Genomic DNA, 14,171 nt, shown 5'->3' on the forward strand with positions numbered 1-14,171 from the left:
CCGCCTCCCTCCCTCCTTTCCTTCTTCTCGTCCTTCCTCCGTTTGTCCTGTCCTTTCTTTCTTTTCTTTCTCCTCTTTGAGATAGGGTCCCACTATATAGCTGAGACTGGCTTAAACTCACTCTATAGTTTATCTGGCATTGAACTCCTTTTTTGTATATTTTTAAATTGAATTGTGTATTTTCATACAAATCATCTTAATCATCTTTATACTCCCTCCCCCATTTATACCTTCCCATAGTCCCCTCATCAAATTTTCATGCATTCTGTCATTTGTGTTAAGGCCTATTAAGTCAAATTAGTGCACCCAGATGTCCCTCAGTGCAAGTTTATCCACTAGTGCTAGTCAGCTATTTAGAGTCTCTCCCTTAAAGAAGATCAGCTCTCCCTCACCCAGCAGTAATCAGCTGCCAGTAGTTCTTTGACTAAGGTTGGGGCCTGCTGCCCATTTTCACAGTTCTGTGCTGGTTTTTGTCTGCTTGAGTTTGCATGGGTCTTGTGCATGCTGCTGTAGATTCATAGTCTGGCATTAAACTCTTACTCCTTAATCCCTGCCTCCTGAGTGCTGGGATTACTAATATGTGATGTGCCTGGTTCTAAATGAAATAATTTGATTACAACATTGTGTCTGTTTTACATGGCAATCTCAAATAGGTAAAATATTGAAGGAGAAAGATACAAGGTGGGCTAGAGTTGGGAGATTAAATTCACATGAGCATGAGGGAATTTCCAGGGCAATAGAAATATTCCATATGTTTGCTAGAGTGGTGATCATATACTAGTATCTACTTATGTAACTATATAACTGCATACGTAAATGTAGTGCATTTTGTGTATATAAATATTTTTTAATGTATATAAATCTCATCTTGAAGTTGTCTTAACAACATTTAATGAAGGACTGGAAAGATGGCTCAGTGATTAGCAGCACTAACTGCTTTTGCAGAGGACCTGGGTTCAATTTCCAGCATCACCATGGCAGCTAACAACCTTTTGAAACTCCAGTTCCAGGGAAGCTGATGCCCTCTTCTGACTTCTGCAGGCATTGCACTACACAGGTGCACTTACATGCAAGCAATATAGTCATACACATAAAATAAAAAGAATAAATAAAATATAAAAGAATAACAATAACCTAAAACAGTCAATGAATTTCTATAGACGTTAGGATAAATCCAATAAGGAAGTTCTTATGTATTATTTTGTTTTGTTAGGAGCTTATCTGATGCTGGAGAAAAGAAATGGGACTGGAGAGGTGGCTCAGAGGATAAGAGCACTGGCTGCTCTTGTAGAGGACCCAGGTTTTGTTTCCAGCACTCATGATGGCTAACAACTGTCTATAATTCCAGTTCCAGGGGATGGCTTCTGGGGGCACTGCACACATAGGTGCACTTAACATACATGCAGGCAAAAAACTCATACATATAAAAAATGAAAAAAAAAAGAAAACAAAAAAAGCTTAACTTAGCTCACAGTTTTGGAGTCTGAACACTCATCTGTTTGGTTTCATTTCTGAAAAAAACTCTTCTGGTAGAAAAGCTATACATAGAAGAGATAAAAACCTAGGGTGGCCTTGTTTTATAATAACTCTTTTCAAACTCACTTTGGGAGACTGCATTAAGTCCAAAACAGCACCCCGATAGCCTAGTTTCCTAGTACTTATGCCTTGTCTCTTCAAGGTTTCATCACCTGAATATTACCATGTTGGCAAACACAACTCTAGCACATGGCCCTCTGGGGCACTCTCCACCATAGTGCCCTCTTCCATCCACTTGTCACTCATCCCTCCAGTGCTACTTTGAGCAGATTCTTCCTCACACTGTGGGGCGTGGCTTCTTTCATTTATTATGACATGTGTTCCCCTTGGACTTGACTTTTGAAGTTCCTCTTTCCTGTCTTTCCCAAACTCTTTTTTCCTTTTCTTTTTTTTCTTTCCTTTTTTTTCTCTTTCCTTCCTTCTAAGATTTATTTAAAATTTATTTTTATTTCTGTGCATGTGTGTGTGCTTGCTTGAGTTTATGTGCAGGTGCCCATGGAGGCCAGAATAGAGTGGCAGATCTCCAGAGGTACAGTTACAGCAGGTTGTGAGCCACCCAGTGTTGGTGCTGGGAACTGAACCTGGGTCCTCTGCAAGAGCAGTAGGTACTCAACTGCTGAGTCATCTCTCTAGCCCTTGATTATTTATTATTTATTTATTTATTTATTTATCTATTTATTTATTTATTTATTTATTATTACCAGTTCTTGAATTAAAACAAGCCCCCTGGCATATACTCCAAGGGTATTACACTTTTCCAATATACTTTTGTTTTGTTTTGTTTTGTTTTTTTTGAGACAGGGTCTCCCTGTAGCTCCTGGAATTCACTATGGAGACCGGGCTGGCCTTGAACTCACAGAGATCTGCCTGCCTCTGCCTCCTGAGTGCTGGGATTAAAGGTGTATGCCACCACACCCGGTCCAATATACTTAAAAAAATTTTTATTTATTATTTTTATTTTATGTGTATGAGTGTATTGCCTGCATGTACGTGAGTGCACCCATGTCGTGCAATGCCACGGAGGACAGAAGAGGACTTCGGATTCTTCTGGAACTGGAATTAAGGACGGTTTGTAGCCATCATGCGGGTGCTGGGAATCGAATCCGGGTCCTCTGAAAGAGCAGTCAGTGCTCTTAGCCGCTGAGCCATCTCTTCAGGCCCCCAATATATTTTTTATAATAGCAACTTTTGTTTTTGAGACTGTGTAGCACAAGTTGACTCTGAACTCATAATCCTGCCTTAGCCTCCCAAGTGCAGGGACTATAGGCAAGCATCATCACAATTGGCTTAAAATAATAATTATTTACATTATTATTTATAGTCACATCTAAAATATGTATTTTTACCTGTTTATATTAGAAGCTCTATGAAGCTAGGGATATTTATTTTGTTTTCATACTGTTCCCTTAGTGCTCCAGGAAATTCTCAAATATTTGTTGGTAAAGCAAGAAAATAAAAAAAATATAAAAATCCTAAGTGTAATCAACATATTGAATTTACTAGTATGCTAAAAATAACATATTTAAGTATAGCTTACTTAGGAATTAATTACTAAGTTATTCTCCAATAGAACAGTATGGATTGAAATGTAATTTAAATCTAATTCATCTGAAATTTAACAAATGAGATCATGAGAATTCGGATGCAAATATAGAAATATAGTGTTGTATATGTGTATGCATAATTAATTTCAGGATTACAGAAGATTTTCCTTTCTGGATTGATTCTTACTTCAAAAACCATAAATTGAAAAGACTATGGCCAGACCTACCTGGGGTTGCACAGCCTGTTCCCTCACCCAGTCTAGTAAATGGATGAACCTGGAAAACATTGTACTGAGTCAGGTAACCCAGACCCAGAAAGACAAATACTGAATGTTCTTATTTGTGAATCTTAGCTCTGAATCATTAGAAATAAGTGCAACTCTCAGCCCTCATCAAAGAAGCTTCTTTTCGCAGTAGATGGAGACCATTACAGAGAGCCACAATTGGTCAAAAGCAGAGAATAAGTGACCATTGGGGTATCTAGTCCCAATTGATACACTTATAACCAACCCCTATACCTCAAGCTCAGGGAACACCATGGAAGAGGGGACAGAAAGATTGTAATAGACAGAGGACCAGGTTACCTGCTGTTAGGTATTGTCTTGCAGACACAACAGGGAATTGCACCCATGAATCTCAACAATATGGTTACCTAAAGAAGACCTGCATAATGGCAACACCAGCTGATATACCAACATGGATGGGGGGAATTTCACAAGGTTCTACTTCTAGATGAAGGGCTACAGGCAATCAATAACTTCTTTTTAAAAAAAAATATTTTAGTTATTTTTATGTTATGTGTATGTGTGTATTGCTGCATGTAAGTGCACCTGTGCAATGCCCTCAGAGGACAGAAGAGGTGGTTGGATCCCCTGGAACTGGAGTTATGGACAGTTGTTAACTGCCATGTGGGTGCTGGGAATTGAACCCAGGTCCTCTGCAAGAGCATCCAGTGAGGAAGAATCAGTTTGCTCCAGGGACAAGCTCCCTGATAAATTATCTAATCCCAAGTGGTTAGTTGTAAACACATGTACATACTAGCACCTAAATGGGCTCAGTACGTTCTCTCTCTCTCTCTCTCTCTCTCTCTCTCTCTCTCTCTCTTATGTGTCTGAGTGTATTGCCTGTGTATATGTAAGTGCACCCATTTTGTGCAATGCCATTGGAGGTCAGAAGAAGGCATCCGATCCCTTGGAACTGGAGTTATGGAAGTTTGTTGGCCACCATGTAGGTGCTGGGAAATAAATCCAGGAACTCTGCAAAAACAGCCAGTGCTCTTAATCATTGAGCCATCTCTCCAGCCTCTCAAAATGGTTTTTTAGGGTTTTTGAAATTTTATTTCATTTTTTATTGAATTTTTGTGTATTTCATGCATAAAGTCACCTTTTTACCCCTTCCCCCTTCCCCTTTGGCACCCTCCCATAGACCCCCCCCGCCACTGGAGTTCATACTGTCTGTCATTTGTATTAAGGCCTATTATATAAAGTTAGTGTCCCAAGATGTCTCTCAGTGTAAGTTCATCTACTGGAATCTAGTCAGCCTATCTAGAGTGTCTCCCTTCAAGATCATGTCTTCCTCACCCAGCAGTAATCAACTGCCAATAATTCTTCGACTAAGATTGGAGCTTGCTGGGTTCTGTGCTGGGTTTTTGTCTGCCTGAGTCTGCATGGGTCTTGTGCATGCTGACACTATTGCTATAGGTTAGTATGAGAAGGTTCCCAGGTGCCTGTAGGACTGTTTCTGTATGGTCATGCACCTTCTCCCCTGGCTCTTACAATCTTTCCACCCTCTCTTTCACAATGGTACCTGAGCCCCATGTGGGTGGACCTCAGTATAAGAGTCCTGTCCAAGGACTCCCACTCTGCCATCTCTTATTCTTTGCATTTTGGCCATTTGTGGCTTTTCCTCAAAACTTAAAAAAAAATTATTTATTTTTATTTATTTTTTTAATTTTATTTATTATTTTTATTTTATGTGTATGCCTGTATTGCTTGAATGTAGGTAAGTGCACCCATGTTGTGCAATGCCCGTGGAGGTCATAAGTGGCTGTTGGATCCCCTGGGACTGGAGTTGCTGAGCTATAATATGTTGGATTCCATTAAAAATTTAAATTTATTTTGTAACAAAATTTAATGATAAATGTAAGCACATTCAAGGTACAGTAAAAGAGACCACTATTTTTAATTTATAAAGATTCTTAAAATCAGTAAGACACAGGTGGAATAATGTGGTAAAAGTATGAAAATATAATTCTCAAAGGAAGCACAAATGGCAAATATGTCAGGCTAATAGCAACTAACAGAATAAAAGCTGATATATTCTATCAGATTTAAAATAAAAATGTGTTCTTTTTAAAAAATTATACTTCATTATCTGTTGCTTATGTGTATATGTGTGAATGTACATGCCATGGTGCATGTAAGTGGAGGTTCTCATCTTCCACCATGTGGGTACTTGGGATTGAACTCAGGTTATCTGGCTTGCTGGCAAGTACCTTTACCTACTGAGTCACCTCTCTAGCCCTAAAAGAATTTTCTTATATGTAGAAAATGGATATAAAGATAATTAAATTCGATGATGGGAATACAAATTTCCTTGCCTTCTTAGAGATCAATACTTATAAAACGCCCTAGCATGCAAATTCCTTCTAGGAAGGAAGTATACACTAATTTTGCAGACGTAGTAATACTTAATGTAGTTTTCTTTATACTAGTGAGAAATAGAAATCACCAATATGTGATTAAAGATATTTTGATACATTCACATAACAGACTTTAAGTCATGTTCCATATTTGTATCTTTGGATGCATAATGTACATAATAAAACAGTACATGTAGAGAATTGTATTTAGTACATGTATATATATCCAAAGACATAGTGGATGCAACTTACTAAGAACACTAACAAAAATATTAACAGTAGTTATCTCTTATTAGAGAAATCAGTACTGTCCCCATTCTTTACATTTTCCTCAGTTGAATCTCTAGTGGAAAATAGACCCCCCCCCCAAATAGTTTAAGTACAGCATGCAAAAGGATGGGCTATTAGATTATTTCCTTGTATAAGAATATTAGACTTGTGGGACCTTTTTTTTTTTTTTTTTTCTTTTTTTCTTTTCTGAGACAGGGTCTAACTATGTAGCTCCTGGCTGGCCTGGAACTCACAGAGATACACTTGCTTTTGCTTCCAGAGAGTGCTAGAATCAAAGGCATGTGTCACCATGCCCAGAGAGACCTTAAGTTTTTAGCAAACTTACTCATCATCTCTTATGTGTATACATACAATTAACTGTCAACTCTACCCTTTTGTTAATTTAATGTTTTTACTTGAGGTGATGTTGATTTCCTTGATCATAAATATTTTCTTATAATATACATATACATTCTATGTTAATAGGTTCTACATCCAGGGATTGGCCAACGTTGGACTGAAAATACTCAGAAGACAATTGTGTCTGTAATGAAGTTATATAGACTTTTTTTGGTCATAATTCTCTAAATAATACAATGTAAGAACTGTATACTGAGTGGGGGGCTATGGGAGGGTGCCATTTGGGATGTGGGTATATAGATGAATTAGATTGTTTGGGATGTTCTGTATGAAATACACATACACACACACAAATCAATTAAAAAATGAGTTCTATTTGAGGAAGAAGCATAAAAATTTGCATCATGTTAATTAGTAGATGTGAAAAACATTAGCCATTGAAATCTACCTGATGATTTTATATCCATACTCAGGTGCCAAGAATCTCAGAAAGTAATTGACTGTGACTAGTAATATTCAGATACATAGAGATTAGAGATGCATGTGCAAACATCTAAGTGTTAGTTGCATTAAAAATGAATTTTTCTGTATGAAACAGTGTATTTTAAAATGAAATGGAGATCTGTTTTAAAGATTAAAATCTCATTCAATTTTATGTCTTATAGGGTTTATACTGAGTACAATATATATAACTGTATTAATTCAACTGTGAACCTAAAAATCTGCAGCCAATTTTGAAAGAGATGCATTTTTGCTCTGGAAATTGTTATTGAGTATGTCCATGCTGTTGTAATGAAATGCTTCTTCTAATTATGTGGTTATTAAATAAATGATTAAAAAAAGAACTATTTACATAAACAGACCATGTAAATAAAGATGACTTGAAGTATATGGCAGGATATGCATAAGTTATATGCAAATACTGTGCCATTGTGTATAAGGGATCTGCTGATTTTGGTATCTGTGAGTGGTCGTGGAACCAGTCCCATATGGATACAGAGGGACAACTGTACTCTACATGGTACGACTACAATGGTTATTTTCAGCGTCACTTTTCAGATTCCTCCAGTAAAAGTAGATTTAAGTAGAAAATATCATTCAAGTGTGCTTTTTCATAACCAAAGGATGGGAGGCAATGTAGAATCAGAATCTTTAAAGAGTGAATTATTTAAACAAGAGCCATTTGCTTTGTGTCTTTAAGCACCTGAAAGGTCAGTTTGTCATGCAAAAGAGCATCAGTTATATAATTCTCTCCTGAGCAGATCCAAGATGAAAACTCAACCCAATTTCCATAATAACTGGCTCCAATACATTTTTCTTTTCTTTTCTTTTTTTGGTCTTTTTGAGACAGGGTTTCCCTGTAGCCCCAGCTGACCTGGAACTCGATATGTAGACCAGGCTAATCTTGAACTCACAGAGATCCACCTGCTTCTGCCTCCCAAGTGCTGGGATTAAAGGCATGCACCACCACGCCCAGTTACATTTTTCTTTTTAAAGAGGTAGTGATTGTTTCCCTATAGTTTACATTTGCCCTGGAATCGCACCCTTCTACCCCCAACTCAGCCTTACCGGCATGGTGATCTGGATGGGTTGTCGCTCTCCACTTTTGGTTGGGGCTACACCTTCTGTATCATATGTGCCTGTGTAAACGACTCTGTCCTCATCAGGCTCTTTAGACTTCAGTTCCAATGGGACAAGCACACCACCAATGGAAATGTTCCTGCAATGGACTTGACTTGAGCACACACACAGAAATTAGCCTAGGTTCCCTGCCCTACTCTGGACCAAAACCTCAGCAGGAAACCTACAGGGTTTTGGGAAGGTGACATTGTGTTATGGTAAAAAGTTTGGGAGCTTATTGTTCTCTAACTGAGCAGAAGCATGATTACAGATAAGCCACTTACCTCTCTCTGGACTGATTTCAGTACTCTGATCCAGGAAAATGGTTCTTCTCATTGCTCACTGAAATCAACTACACAGCAGTAAAAATTCTACATATGCCTAGCCCCACCCCAAACCCCAGAAATCAGGATTTTGTTGCTCTGGGATGTAATTTGGCACTGGTAATTTTATTTTAAAGCTATTTAGGTGATTCATATGTGCAGACAGAGTCAAAGACTTGTGAGCTAACTAGTGATTTTTTTCCATTTCAACACTCAAAAAGTCTTCCTTAGGCCTGCTATACATCAGTAATTCTCAATGCATCATCCTTTTGCATCAAAATAACAGTTCTCAGTGCAAAGTTTCCGAGTATTAACTGAGAACCTGTTAGAATACAAACACTTGGGCTCTACCCTGGAAATGCCAAACTAGAAGTAGATCACCAGCCACATATTTCAACAAGCCTTTCGAGTGATTCTGAAGTAAGGTCAGTTTGAGAGCCACTGAGAAGTCCTTAACAAAACTAAGGTGTAACTACAGAAAAGTTTTATCATTAGCAAATCTGCTTTTAGTTTAGCTTGAAATCTAGAGAACTACCAGGAAGAAAATGGAACATAACATAGGCAAATTGTCAGAAAAGTAGAGAGAAGGTTGTCCGAAAGAAGAGAAATGAAAAGCCTGGATAATATGTAAGTGCAGGGAAAACTAGGCAACATGAGGGCAATGGGTACAGGGAACTGTGGGGCAGGGGCATGCTGATTGATTAGATGGACCAGGGGACCATCCAGTGTGGCTCCAGATCTTTCTACCTAGAAGGCTAAGACAAGTTTATTGAATTATAACTAACTAAAGATGTTTGATGGATTTGAAGTTCCTTCCTCCACATGTGTTAGGTATGGTAAATATTTTATTCTTCCTTGCAAAAACTAGATTTTACACAATGCTTAAGTGAAAGGTGAGAGGTAAAGGACCCTGTGATGGTTGTTTCATTTGTAAACTTGACACAATCTAGAGTCACTTCCAAAAGGAGTCTCAATGAGGAATTGTCTAGATTAAGTTGGCCTGTGCCCATGCCTGCAAGCGGCTTTCTTATTTAGGGTAATGAGGTAGGAAGACCCAATCTATGTGGAACAGCATCATCTCATGGGCTGGGCCTAGACTGAATGAAAAGGAGAGAGCCACTGAGCATTGGCATACCTACATTCATTGTTTGACTGTGGATGTGCTAGGACCAGCTGCTTCAAGCTCCGGCCACCTTGACATAGCCTGGAATTGCGAGCCAATTAAACTCTTTCTTCCTTAAATTGTGTTTGTCAGGGTATTTTTTTTTTTTTTAAATAGCAATAGGAAAAGAAAGTAAGACAGACCCACACATGAATTCTTTTCCATAAGCTATATTGTTCCACACTTCTCTCCAGAAGTCTACTGGGTACATCACCCTGTTGTAGCCCAGAAGAGAGAATTCCTGCAACAAATAAATCCAAACCGTCTCCTGTGAGGATGCTGTTAGCCACAAGTAACATCACTAGGCTGAACAAACAATTCAGTTGGAAAGGAAAGGAAAGGTATAGAGCATGGAATAAAAACGATAAACCCAGGCCTAGGCAGAAGCTATGCTAATTTGTGCCTGCTGCTTCAGCTGTGGGTCCTCTGTTATTAACCCGGTAAGGAGGATTCCACAGCATCCCTCAGGAAGCCCAATAACTGCCGCTTATCCCTAAGCTATTTTTCCTCCTTCAGTCTGGTAAAAAAAAACCCGGAGGGATTCCAGGATCTGGGAAAGGATGGCTGGAACTGCGGTTGCTGAACCCTGCTGCGACTTTCTATCATTTGCCCCACCCCAGCCACTTGTGGTTCTGAGCGGATGGCTGGACAGTAATTTATAAAAGAAATCAAAACAAAGCAAAAGCAAAGACAAAGCCAAACCCCTCCTCCCAACCTAACCCCTCTCCCTAAACTCCGGCTACCTGTCCCTGATTTAAACCGACTCCCTGCGGTGAGGATAGAGGAAGACACAAGCACACAGTAGGGGAGGAACATGGGTACAGGGCGTAGACCTCCTTCTCTCTCGCCTCGGGTCCAGTTGGGCGTGGTGTGAGACACAAGGGGCCCAGAGGAGGCTAAGGGCATCCAGGGGCCTAGGTACTCCTCCCATACCCGGAGTATCACCCTGCCGCCACCGCGCGCCGATCACTTACTCGGCCTGCAATGTTGTGGGCTTAATCTTCACCTCCACCTTGTAGGAAGAGCCCGTGAGCAGCTTGATTGTGCGGTTCTGGCCAAAGCGCTGCCCATCCACCTTGAAGAAGACCGGGCCGTCATTGGGCTGGATGCGCAGCGCGATGGAGAGGCGCACGAGGCCGGGTAGGTCCCCCATAGCTGGTAGATGTGCTGGCACCGCGCCCTGGGCGATGGACAGCGCCGACTGGAGAGAGCTGCTGGAGCGCGGTGGGCGGAGGGGACAGCAGCTGGGAGGAAGAGGAAGCTGAGGGATCCCAGGCCACAGCTAGCAGCAGTCGCCTCGGTCCACTCCGGGTTTTGAAAAGTAGCTGGTGTGGCTGTGGCCTTCCGCAGCACTTAGCGAGGAAGCTGGCACCAGAGACAGCACTGAGGCAGCTGGCTGCCCCATCCCCCGCTCCTCACGCTGAGCACAGCGAGGGCTTGGGGCGACTGGCAGACCGCCCGGCAAATCAGCACAGCTGGGGGCTAGAGAGTTAATCTTGTTTACGCACCACAATTCCCTTCAGCAGGAGAAGCTGACGTCTAGGCTCCGCCTAGAACAGCACCGGACGCGAGAAGAGAATGGGGCCCGCAGACACTGGTGTGAGCTCAGACCCTCCAAGTCTAGGTTCCAAGGGTACTGTAAGTTTGGGCCTCCAGCTTGGTATGAGGAGACAGAGGGGGAAAGGGAGGCAGGAGACAGGAGACAGGATACAGGCCAGGAAACTGCTAGCTAGTGATTTAAATTCAAGGGCGTAGCGTAGAGAAATGACCAAGGGCAGGCTCAGTTCCATCTCACGTGTGGTGGCGCCTGCACTAGACTGGGTGGGTGGATGGGGGGAGGAAGGAAGAGAGAGATAATTTTATGTGTGTATGTGCATTTTACATATGTTGTCTCAAGAATGAAATGGCATAATCAACCATATGTATTTACACAAATCTGGAAGGACAAGTTCATTAGTTCTGTAAAAGGTAAACTGATGTGGTGTTTAAGGTACAGCTGGTGACAATGACCAAGAGGAGGGGTGGGTCAAACCACTCCATACAACACTGCAGAGTTTGGCTTTGCATATTAGGTAAAGTCTCATTCAGAGAAGTTGGTTGACAACTGGGAGCAAAAGGTGACTAGGTGTATCTCTGGGACTGCCTTCTGATGGAGAGAATTAATTCCTTCTTCAGCACCACAGAGGTGGATAGTAGCCTCTGCCTCATACCTGAGAAATGCAGGATCCAATTAGTGAATCCACTTGGGAAAGATGGGTTTGTTTGTAACTTTTATTCACCCAGGTTAGATTACTTTTCTTTAGAAATAATAAATTATATAGATCTAATGATGCAATATTGGTGTTTACTGTAACTATGGTTGCAAAAATCAAAACAAAACCTAAATGGAGCATCAGCCTATAAAAATGATTAAGTTCTCATATATCCATACTACAGAACTACTAAGAGGAAAAATGACAGGATATATTGGTTAACACATATGCTAAAAATTACAAAAGTGAGTGGGTATGATTAAGTTATCCATACTACAGAACTACTAAGAGGAAAAATGACAGGATATATTGGTTAACACATATGCTAAAAATTACAAAAGTGAGTGGGTAGCTAACTGTGGAAACAAAAGGGCAGGTTTTTCTTTTTTTTCTGTTTTATTTATTACTGAAATCCTAGCATGCACAAAAGAGCATCCAGCACCCTGTACACACTCCAAAAATATTGAGTGACTTGAAATAATGCCCTTGTTTTAACCATACAGGATATATTGGTTAACACATATGCTAAAAATTACAAAAGTGAGTGGGTAGCTAACTGTGGAAACAAAAGGGCAGGTTTTTCTTTTTTTTCTGTTTTATTTATTACTGAAATCCTAGCATGCACAAAAGAGCATCCAGCACCCTGTACACACTCCAAAAATATTGAGTGACTTGAAATAATGCCCTTGTTTTAACCATAGTTATATGAAAATTCTTCCATATTTAAAAGTAATTAGATTCATAATGATTCACCTAGGATGAGGGCAAAGAGAAATAAATCTAATTTATATAGTGTCTATATAATTTATTTGTTTGTTAATTTTGAAGCTTGAGAACATTCTGGAATTTCTACACATAGAATCAAGGATATTTCTGGAGCTGCTGCTTTTTGGGGTACCATCCCTAGCCTAGTTAGTTTTTAACTTCTGTTTTTATCATCCCTGCTCACAAGGGGTAACTAACTGCTATCTAGGGAATGGGGCATCAATCTGTCTGGTTTCTTAGAGATGAGTGAGATCATCAGGTGTGGCAGCTGGGATATCCAACGGGGCTATCTAGGGGACCCTGAAAGTACATAGATCCATTTGTAAAACCTCCAGGTATAGTGGGGAAAGGAAGTTCTTGACTGAAGTCTGGAAAGAGTCATGTGAGGGAGAAGTAAGGAAAGAGTTATCTGCCTTTCAAACCTTAGGCAGAGAAACAGGAGAAGCCAGAACAAAGGACATTCTTAAATGTTGGAATTAAAGTCCATTATAATCCCTTGAAAGGCTGAACAAGAGCATATACCTACCAGCCTCTTTTTCAGGGATTTTTTTTTTTTCCTTTGCCCTTCAAGGCTTGTCTTGAGAGTAAAGAATCCAAAATCTGTTTTTAGGCACTTTGATAACTGTTGGAGTAGGTAAAATCAGTGTGAGGTTCCTTTCAAATGACTTCTGGAGGTTGAAAGAAAAAGGGGATTTAGCCATCATTTGATTTTTTTTTTTAAGGTTAAAAAACAGGTGCATATCTCTCTTAGCTGTAGGTCCTGTGGAGGAATTGCTATGTTGAAATTGAGCCAGGGTTGGGATGCCCTATGACTAGACAGCATTTTTGTTATTAAAAAGACATTGGTGAGGAATAGTCAACTAAATAATATCTCATATAAATTTAAGCCAAATATCTTGGGCGTATGATCCCAAGATATTTGTTTAAAAAACACCAGTCACCTTTTTTTTTTCTTTTCTTTTTTTTTCACTTCCAGGCAAATCTAGGATCTGGACCTTAGGGTCACTGGACTTGGGAGAAACTAGTTTCTTTAGCTCTTCTTTTTACCGGTTCCTGCTTTTTGAGAACGAGTCAAAGTTCTTGCTTGATCATGGATTCCCTTGGAAGCATTGAGGATATTTCCCTCTGTGTTGATTTTCTTCTTTGCAGAATGTACTCTGGTTAGAGTTCACCCACTGGGGTCTCCTTGGACCCCAGTATTTTTTAACAGTCTAAGGGATCATACGCCCAAGATATTACGCTTAAATTTATATGAGATATTATTTAGTTGACTATTCCTCACCAATGTCTTTTTAATAACAAAAATTGCTGTCTAATTATAGGGCATCCCAACCCTGGCTCAGTTTCAACATAGCAATTCCTCCACAGGGCCTACAGCTAAGAGAGATATGCACCTGTTGTTTTAACCTTAAAAAAAAAATCAAATGATGGCTAAATCTCTTTTTTCTTTCGATCTCCAGGAATACCTAATCAAGAGGACAGGTGTCAAATAATCCTCTGGGAACTAGTTGACCTTGGATAGAAAGGGTAAAAATATTATTTTCTTTTAGGGACTCAAATTAGACTCTGTAGGCTTTCTTACATAAAAGAGTACATTAGGGGCTGGAGAGATGTCTCAGTGGTTAAGAATACTGGTTGTTCTTGCAGAAGAGAAGACCCGGGTTCAAATCCCTACACCCACATGATAGCTAACAACTG

General features: G+C 40.0%; 2 protein-coding genes across 8 annotated transcripts in view; one reads left to right on the forward strand and one right to left on the reverse strand.

The window, feature by feature from the left end:
- The window catches only part of Cnrip1 (cannabinoid receptor interacting protein 1), a 38,240-nt gene extending 27,310 nt beyond the window's left edge, over positions 1–10,930 (reverse strand). For 2 of the 5 annotated variants that reach the window (XM_029563935.1, XM_029563933.1), the window contains exons 1-3: positions 10,431–10,930; positions 7,921–8,071; positions 3,308–3,371 (exon numbers count right to left, since the gene is read on the reverse strand). In XM_029563935.1, coding sequence (XP_029419795.1) covers positions 3,308–3,371; positions 7,921–8,071; positions 10,431–10,609 — 394 coding nt within the window. In that variant the 5' untranslated portion in view covers positions 10,610–10,930. The remainder of the gene's footprint in view (positions 1–3,307; positions 3,372–7,920; positions 8,072–10,430) is intronic. The other 3 variants (XM_008833835.3, XM_029563934.1, XM_008833834.3) reach the window with 2 other exon arrangements.
- A 94-nt stretch (positions 10,931–11,024) lies between these two features.
- Plek (pleckstrin) overlaps positions 11,025–14,171 on the forward strand; it is a 141,568-nt gene continuing 138,421 nt past the window's right edge. For 2 of the 3 annotated variants that reach the window (XM_029563931.1, XM_029563932.1), the window contains exon 1: positions 11,025–11,094. Coding sequence is in view for 1 of the 3 variants with exons in the window: in XM_008833832.3 (XP_008832054.1) it covers positions 11,035–11,094 (60 nt within the window). In the remaining 2 variants the exon portion in view is untranslated. The remainder of the gene's footprint in view (positions 11,095–14,171) is intronic. The other variant, XM_008833832.3, reaches the window with a different exon arrangement.

This window comes from Nannospalax galili, unplaced genomic scaffold (assembly GCF_000622305.1).
Source record: "Nannospalax galili isolate Female #2095 unplaced genomic scaffold, S.galili_v1.0 scaffold576, whole genome shotgun sequence".
Lineage (NCBI taxonomy): Eukaryota > Metazoa > Chordata > Mammalia > Rodentia > Spalacidae > Nannospalax > Nannospalax galili.